Source organism: Malus sylvestris, chromosome 2 (assembly GCF_916048215.2).
Source record: "Malus sylvestris chromosome 2, drMalSylv7.2, whole genome shotgun sequence".
Lineage (NCBI taxonomy): Eukaryota > Viridiplantae > Streptophyta > Magnoliopsida > Rosales > Rosaceae > Malus > Malus sylvestris.
Window position 1 is genome coordinate 29,457,954 of NC_062261.1, and position 9,528 is coordinate 29,467,481.

The window sequence follows — 9,528 nt, forward strand, 5'->3', positions numbered from 1 at the left end:
GAATTGGTATGCCTAACTCTTCATATGCAATGCTTGTAGTTTTTATTTGGAAGTTATGTCAAACTTAGGGGGAGTATCTAGAATAATACTCAATTGATCTTAATGTACTACTTTCCCTTATGATTAGGAGCATTTTTCCCACTGAGTTTTTGCTACCTAACTAGGTTTTAACGAGGCACCCATCCTAGGCTGATCATACCCTTGTAAGCTCTTCTACTTGCGTCCAAAAGGCGTATATTTTTGACTTAATGCAATTTCTCACTTTTCTCCTGAGATTATGAGTTTTTCTCCCACCTTGGGTTTTATCATAGTAAGGTTTTGTGAGTTTTACTTTTTTATACATTCTTCCGTTAATTTAAGACTCGCTTTTGCTCATTGTGCCGACGACTTCATCAATTCTACTTGCTTCATCATTGAAGACCTGATGCGCCATTTACTTGAGTATTTACACATTCATGGGGGAGTGTTGCCGTCCTATTATATTAGGAATGTGATTGTATAAATCCTAGTATATCTTGGAATGTATCTTGTATTCCTATTAGGAGTAGATTACCTATTAAATATTGTAATTCTAAAAGATAAGGAATTAATCTTCACTATTACTGTAAATAAAGGCACAATGAGCATACCCCACAATTACGTCTCTCTTCTTCTCTCTACTATTGTGGTACATTTCTCTCTCTATAATCTTAATAATTGTTCAATAAATTATGCCTACAAAATGCTCCTTTTTTTTTTTTCTTTTTTGGGTCGAAACACCGCATCTGCTCGTTTTCAGCATCTAATAAAAAGCGGCGTTTAGAACGTCTCATGAACATCGCCACACTGCTCGTTTCCTCCGCCGTTTACAATCCAAACCCACATTCAGAATCGCCCTTTCCGTCCCAAAAATGGCAGAAAACACAGAGATTGTAATCAAAGAAGACGGCCCAAAAGGACCCAAAAACTTGTTCTCACTCTTCCCCAAGTTCAAGCTTCAATTCCCCTTCCTGAAGCAGGAACCGGAAGGCGTCGTTGTTGCAGATGAGCCAAGGAAAGCAGACGAAGGAACTGAAAGCAACATTCAGAAGCCGGTGGTTGTGAGTTTCCCGAAAGCGCAAGTTGCGGCTCCTCCTCCCGTGGCGGTGGAGTACGAAGAGCCCATAACGAAGACTTCCAATCCTATTATATTCTGGCAGGCATGCCTTTTTTTACTCTAGTTTATTTTATCTTCTTGTTTTTTTACATGATTTTTTGTTATTTAGTTTTATTTGAAATTTGGGTTCTGAGTTATGATTGTATTCTTGATTTTTTACATGATTTCTTGTTATTTAGTTGTATTTGAAATTTGGGTTTTGAGTTATGATTGTATTCTTGATTTTTTAAATGATTTTTTGTTATTTAGTTGTATTTGAAATTTGGGTTTTGAGTTATGATTGTATTCTTGATTTTTTTTACATGATTTTTTGTTATTTAGTTGTATTTGAAATTTGGGTTTTGAGTTATGATTGTATTTGTATGTGGGTTGGTTTCTTGCATCCTCTTATCTGAACATGAATTTTTTGTTGATCAAATTTGAATTTTTGAAGAAAATAATTTATAGGGTCCAAAAAATGACATATCATGTTGTGTGAATCAGTAAAAAAAATTGGATAATCATGATTCATGCTGTATGTTGAATTTTTGAGTGCCACAAACCTAAATTGAATAGGAAGGGGCCGAGTATAAGAGTAAAACTACACAAAAGGGGTTTGCGTTGCTGCACTGAGAAAGGGGTAAAGGGAATCGGATAAAAGTATTTTAGTCTTTTTCGTAGCCATCCCTACAATTCGGTTGTTTGTTCTTACTGTTTGTTTCAAAACACAAAATTTTAGTAATTATTAACTTGATGATGGTCTGGTTAGTTCTGGTGACTGCAATTAGTTGCTTAGCTCAGTGAATGTATGGCATTTTTAAGGAGGGGAACTATGGCAAGGCGAAGAGACCATTTTACAGTGGATTGATTTGAGCTTGTGGTCTTTATATTGCGAGAGTCGCAAAAGGATTACAAAAGTTTAACGTGGATTTTCTTTTGAAGTTTGGTGATGACATGGCCATCTCCACGTGAACAATGATCATTTTAGAATAGTGGTCATAGCATCTCAAGCTGATTCCTTTGGTATAGTTGAAAAAGATAAGTAGGGAAAGTTGTCATGGAGATTTAGGTGGGCTGCGGAATATGACAGATTAATTCAGGAGATATGACATTACACAGATATAAGTTGTCCAAATCTGTGGCATGGCTAATCGGTGAGGTAACAATATCAGTCAAAAACTGTGGTACTGGATGGAGATATGTTAGCAAGATGATTTGTGTTGATTGTTGAACTAGAATTTTCAACCTAGCATTCCAGTGTCTTGTCGAATGTAATTAAATTAGTTCCTGGCCGAATATTTTTCTCATGAGGAACGAAGGGACTTGGAACATTAGTTTGTTAAAGATTTGATAATTGTGAGCATCCTCTGCATCTTTACATCTAAAATCTTCCACTAGTTAGTTATACTACTGTATCAAATAGAAGCTGTAAGTGCTAGCTTGGGGTTGCTGTGCTTATAAAAAATCCACTTCAAAATTTTGGACTAATGGGTTAAGTTACGATGGGTAGTTCATTGTTTTGATCAAGAAAAGCATTCATATTTTGTTTTACAAGGAAATCGCAATTGTATGGTTCAGGATTCTCTCTCTCTCTCTCTCTCTATATATATATATATATGTGTGTGTGTGTCTGTGTGTGTGTATTAATATATTTGTAATATATTATATATGTCATGAGCATACAATTTACATGATCGTCAGACTTGCTTATGGTGCATGGGTACTCTAAGGCAGTGTTGATTTTGTATGTTTAAACATATGACTCCAATCTTGATAGCATGCGAATCTCTGTCTTGAGATGATGTAACAAAAATTATCCTGGTTGGCACACTAGTTGCAAATTTTGTAGTTTTCTCTACAAATTTGTAGTTTAGTTCAGATTTTTAATAATATGATTCTCAATAGGTAATTCATTGGGTACGAAGTTGTTGGCATTCTGTTCATTACTTCTCATGGTCTAGCCACACCTAGTTTTCTTAATGATTTTGCTTTGTCTACTCTCAGCTTTCCGCTCTTGGAGGGTATCTGGTTTTGAGGTGGATTTGGGCAAGATGGCAGGAAAGAAGGGATAAAAAGGACGGGTCTTCGGATGACGAACGATCTTCTGCTGATGAATAGGGTATTAATATGTTTACAACCCTTGAAATATTGCACATCGAAACTGCAAGTTACTATCTGGATTCCTTCCTACTGTAACAAAATCAGTACATGGAAACTTGAGTGTGCTTAGTAAAGAAAGTGTTTTCCCTTTCACTTTCCAGTCTTGACTTTGTTACTACTTATAAGATTCACGACAAGTTGGTAGTAGATCTGTTCATCGTTTTCCGGGATGCTGTTTTATGTTCACACAACTGCTGCATTGCCTTGTGAGTTGAGTTGGAGTGAAAGAACAATGAGGAAGAGATGATGAACCGATAGAATGTATACAAGACTCCCTATCCTACTTAAAGCACAAGAATGCCAAAATTATAAAAACATTTAAACGTTTGGGAGTGCAAAACAAGTTGACATAGCATCAAAAATAGGACTTTCACAGCATTGGCACACCGCTACCGTGATGCTTTTTTGCCAATGATACAAGGATGGAGCGTCACAACTTTTCGTTCACATGATGTACTATTGGAACATGACATTGTGGTGACATTGAACCTGTATCATATAAGTTGTTTTTCATAAGTCCTAATTTGGTGGTCCGGTTTTTATCTCTATCATGTGATTGAGCAGTCTGACTCTTAACTGTCGGAGGGATATGCCTTCGTGCAACTCCCAAGTATTTTTGTACTACGCAACACCAAAGAGTTTTCGATGACATGCTAGTCCCCTTTGACGCTATCTTTGGAGCATTGATGGTAAGCGTTGCAAAGGGCTCTTCCTTTTGTGTCCGATTTCCACCCTTTGTAGTGTTAACCAATTTTCAGAGATGGTGGACTATGAAATGAATGAGGGAACAAATTTGAAGAAATATTAGAAGAAAATAAGTGTAAAATAATGTGAATAGGTGGAGCATGTGGGATAGGTATTTATAGATCTTTTTTGGTATTTCTACATTTTGATTTTACAAAAATCTTATTTTGGTTGAAAAAGAGAATTAAAAGCATATTTAACGGTAGCTAACTTCAGCTAGCCGTTATATGCGTTTTTAGTTTTTTATTTTTTATTCTTAAACATGTTTTTAAGTGTTTTTTTTTAATCTAACAACTTAGTACTATGGTCTAGTGGTATTCCTCTTCACTTGTAAGTGAGAGGTCTTAGATTCGATTCTCATCAAGGGCAAATTTGAACCACATTATTATTGCTAGCACATTTGAGGTTTAGCCCACTCCCCACACCCACATTAGTGTAGATAATACTAGCTGACATTAACATGCCTTTCAAACTTGAACCATTGGATGTACTCTGGTGTTTGACCTTATTATGAGATTTAGCCCACTTCCCCCAGCCACCCCCACCGCCATTAGTGTAGATAATATCGTTTGTTAAAAAAAAAAAAAATCTAACGACTAGCTGACATTAGCCTACCTTTCAAACTTGAATCGTTTGATGTACTCTGGTGCCTGGCCTTGTGAACAAAAAGATGCGAGTGCATGCTAGGCCCATGAACAGTTTGGCTCGTTCTTATTTTGAGGGCCAAATATGGCAAGCCTAGTACCAGTAGCAGATACAAGATTTGAACCTTTGAGGGTGCGTTTGTTGCACCGAACTATTTCGGACTAGACTAGCTTTAGGAACTAAACTGGATTGGCTTGGCTTGGACTAAGTAGGATAAAATTAGTGAAGTGTTTGTTGCAATATTGGATTATTAGGGATACTATATGGCCCCGTTTGTTTGGCTTTACTAAACTTCCTTGGACTAGACTGGACTGTAATCCGGTGTTTGTTTCACGTGGGGACTACGTTTAATGAGACTCACTTAAACTGAGTCCAACTAACAGCTTCGCTATAGGGTCTTAGTGAGACCCCCCCCCCCCAAATTGGCTGAACTACTAAGACCACTCTACTCCGCTTCACTCATACCCGCTTCGTCCTCCCATCTACCTCTTCCTCGCGTCCCACAACCCATTTCAAACCCAGATCCTGCAAAATCTGAAACAAAAAAGCAACAAAATTTCCTAAGGTTCCCTTTTCAGAACCAGATCCAACTCTCAAAATTCGAACCCAAATAACCCAAAAAACCAAAAAAAAAAAATTGCAGTGGGATGAGCTTGAAAATTTCACCCAGAAAACCCAAACCAGATCCAACCCTCATCTTCTACCTTCGAGACAATCACACATGCACCTCTCCTCCGTCAATCTCTTTCTTGCTATGTGTTTTGATTTTAAGATTTGCAACCGATTTTGTGAGCGGAAGTGAAGAGGCAGGAGGCGGAGAGGAATGAAGAAGCATATAGGATTTGCTTTGGAAATATCGATTTGTTCTTCAAAAAATAAAGGTTGTTCTTCTAAAATAAAAGTAAAGGTGTAAAGGCAGCAAATGAAACATTAATTAGGTTTTTAAGAGTTAAATAACTATAAATAATATTTTAATATTTGTTGTTTTGTTGTTTTTAAACGCAAAAGTAAATAAATAATAATAAAAAATAATTAGTATGTAGTTTAGTCTAGACTACACCAAACACTTCACTATTCTTATCCAGTTCAGTCTAGGGAAAGCCAATCCAGCTTAATCCCTGATGCTAGTTCAGTTCGAGATAGTCCGGTGCAACAAACGCACCCTATATGTCCTAAACTAAAATATTTTTCTTTTTACAAAAAAAACTAATTTAAATTTTATTTTATATTTTTACTTCTCAATCCATCTGTCGCACTCTTCACTCAACAAAATGCCATATGAACACCGGAACTTCACAAACACAATCCATTCAATCGATTGTTCAAATTGATAGTCTGAAAAAAAATGCATTGTTTCAATTGCTTAACCTCCAAGGACAACATTTCTCTGTAAATCGACCAGCCCGAAACTCATCAAGTTTACGAGGAAGCCACTGCTGCAGTTCTTCATATGTCACCGAGTGTTCTACTGAACGTTCATCATCTTACAGATTCGATTCTACTCAACATAGAGGACAAAATAACTCAATTTCGATTCAACTCAAGTAAACGTTAAAAAGTATTAAGACCCAACCAATTCCAAAAATAATGGTGAAAACTTTAAGCAAATAATCAACAATCACATTGGAAATATAGAGACATGTTGCAGAACAATTAGTGAGGAATATCAACATTTCTTCCACAAGTAGATTAGAATGTCAGCTAATTGCAGAACAATCAGTGAGGAATACCAAGCAACCCGATAGAAACCATTTAGAACAGCCATCCATAAACAAATCTTGCAGAAAAATAAAATTAGAATAATTGAAAAGGAAAATCATAAAATAAATTCTCAAATGTCAATACCCATTTCAGATCAAACACCTTGTATTTTTCAAATGGAACAGAGACAATTAGGTTGACACACACTACCACCACAAGTGAAAAGAGCTTCCCACTCATATTTCCAATGGAACAGAGACAACTTGACTACACAAATTCAAATCTCCAATCTTGAAACTGAAAACCTTCTTAGTGCGTCATTGCATCTAAGCTTTATTATACAACATGCTTTCAAGTGTTGGCATTAGTAAAAATCCTTCAAACAGGCATTGCAGCATCAAAATGCATAAATTCACACACGCTTATGCTTCAAAGATTCATATCAGCATCGTATCAGGAAAAAAAATCCTTCAAAGATTATCAAATCAAAGAAACGAATGACTAAGATGAAAATTCCCCAAATTTGAAGGAAATTCACACATTGAACACGAAAACATGGAACGGAAGATATCCCTAAAACCCAACCACAATTAGAGTTGTAAATTTCAAATCAAGCAAAATCGAAATTACGCAAATTAAGATGGCAATCCAATCCACTAACCCATCAACTAAACATTTAAGAAATCAAACATCACAGAGAAATCAAAACAAAATTAAACCCTTCAAAGTCAGATCAACGAAAAACACAAACGAGAAAAAAAAGTGAAGAAATTGAGCTGACCTCTGAAATTCCCATTTGAATCCTCACCAGCTCACCCACCGTCATAGCCCCTTTAGGCTTCCCAGGACCCAGACCTGACCGACCCACTCTTCATGGAGCTGGAGCCCAGCGATTTGAACCCCTACCTTCTTCATCTTGTGGGCAGCCGTGGAAGCAGACGAGCGCAGTCTGCAGCGTGGGCTAACGGAGTCGGCGAATCATCGGCGGTGGGTGTGAATGTCAAGTCGTCGAGAATCATACATTTCCATCGATGGATGTGCGGCAGGCGGCGATGAAGATCTCGTAGGTGGTAAATCGGAAGTTGGAGTCGTCGAGCTTCTCTTTTCGAAAGAATCAGACCCCTTTCCAACGGTTACTGGAATTGACCTTTCGCTTGGCGAAGCGAAGAAGATGAGTCTTAGCAATCCTGATGTTTCCCACGTCTAAATTTGTTTTGAATTTTTTATATAGAGAATAAGGTAAAAAGAAGGGTGTGAAAAGAGGGGATGAAATGAAATGATAATAGGAGAAAGAGAGAATCCTATTCCTTCGCTAAGATCATCTAATATGGGTGCTCCATGTAAAACAAACATGGGATTACGCAAGAGATTAATACAGTCCAATCCAAAGAGACTTAGGGAGCGTTTGTTGCGTCGGACTATCTCGGACTGGACTAGCTTCAAGGACTAAGCTGAATTGGCTTAGATTAGACTAAGCTGGATTAACTTAGTGAAGCGTTTGGTGCAGTATCGGACTAAAGCACGGACTCAATTATTTTTGTAGATCAAATATTTTTCTGTCATTTTTTAATTCATTTTTTTAATAATTTATTATTATTATACACACTTTTTTAATTTGACTCCCTCTCTCCCTGTCTCTCTACTTCTCTTCTTTCTTTCTTTCATACGTTTCATGTTCTTGGCATGCCAGATTGCTCCCATTCCCATTAAAAATCAAACTCAGAAAAATCAAACCCATACTTTCTCTTCATTTCATTTTCTTTCTCTTCAATTCAAACCTTCACTTCTTTTAATTTATTTCTCTTCAAATCAAACACAGAAAAATCCCAATTTTTTTTTTCAATTTACAGAGGCGTCGTCAATTTTTGCAAATCGACGTCAATCGCTTTTGCAGAAGAAAGCAACAAACTTGCCGGCGCATCTTCCTAACGGAGCGCTTGAGGCCTCGAGGAGGACGCCATGGTCGGTGCTCAAAATTAAACCCACACCGCCAAATCAATCGAAGTTTTCCTGCAGCGGCAGTCGTCGTCCTCCCTAGGCTTACGATGATAGCCTGGCTATGGTGACAGCGCCGGAGAAGAAGGTGGAGCGCAGAGGGACTGGGTGTCTGGGTTTAGCAAGCAAAAATTGGGAATTGGACGTAGGCCTCATTTCCTTTCTAGTCCCTGTTAATACCAAGCGAAAGCTTGGGATTAGATAAACGGCTTTAGTGAAGTGCGGCGGGACTCGTAGTCGAGGCGAGTCCCACTTATGTTAGTCCAACAACTTACCAAACATGGGATTATAGTCTTGCTTAAGACAGTCCAAGCCAGTCCCTTTTAAGGAGGTGCAACAAACGCCCCCTTAGTGAAGGCAAATAAACGGGCTTGAGAGTCCTATTGTTAAATACAAGTATTTTTTTTAGATAGGAATAGAGTGCGAAGCGCAAAACAAAAAAAATTCAGTTTATTCACTTGGTGGACTTGTTGTGCATATGTCAACAAATATTGGCATATGCTGAAACAATTTGATTAGTTTATTCAAGAGCAAAAAAAAAAAAAATCAGTTTATTCACTTGGTGGACTTGTTGTGCATATGTCAACGAATATTGGCATATGCTGAAACAATTTGATTAGTTTATTCACGAGCAAAAAAAAAAAAAAAAAATCAATTTATTCACTTGGTGGACTTGTTGTGCACATGTCAACAAATATTAGCATATGCTGAAATAAATTTGATTAGTTTATTCATGCGCAAAAAAAAAAAATAATCAGTTTATTCACTTGGTGGACTTGTTGTGCACATGTCAACAAATATTGACATATGTTAAAACAATTTGATCAGTTTATTCACTTGGTGGACTTGTTAAGATATACCTAGTATGTATTGCATTGCACATTTAATGGGCACAAAAGGAATCTATACCGACGTTCAACGGGTCCTCAAAAGGACCGAACTGCGTATGTTTTCTGGACTCCGGTGGTGTTGGGACCACTTTGGTCCCTAGTTCCATCCGCCCTGCTAGTAGGATTTGCCTACTAAATTTATTTATTTTTGATAATTCTATGTAACCCTCCTTTGAAAGATGAAATTGAGAGCAAAAGGGGTTAAATTGGGCTATGTAGCCCACTATTGGAGATGGCATAATTATGGGATTAAAATGAGAATTCTGATTTAAATGTTCA

General features: G+C 37.2%; 1 protein-coding gene across 1 annotated transcript; it reads left to right on the plus strand.

The window, feature by feature from the left end:
• Positions 1-740: 740 nt before the first annotated feature.
• LOC126583009 (uncharacterized) lies at positions 741-3,367 on the plus strand. The gene is made up of 2 exons (XM_050247305.1): positions 741-1,178; positions 3,119-3,367. The coding sequence occupies exons 1-2, from the start codon at positions 891-893 to the stop codon at positions 3,230-3,232; spliced, it is 402 nt and encodes a 133-aa protein (XP_050103262.1). The 5' UTR covers positions 741-890; the 3' UTR covers positions 3,233-3,367.
• The last annotated feature ends 6,161 nt before the right edge of the window (positions 3,368-9,528 follow it).

Excerpts from the sequence above, each read along its gene's own strand:
- LOC126583009 (XM_050247305.1), top strand. The coding sequence starts at position 891 with ATGGCAGAAAACACAGAGATTGTAATCAAAGAAGACGGCCCAAAAGGA. Across the intron at positions 1,179-3,118 it reads ATCCTATTATATTCTGGCAG|CTTTCCGCTCTTGGAGGGTA; the intron begins GCATGCCTTTTT and ends GTCTACTCTCAG.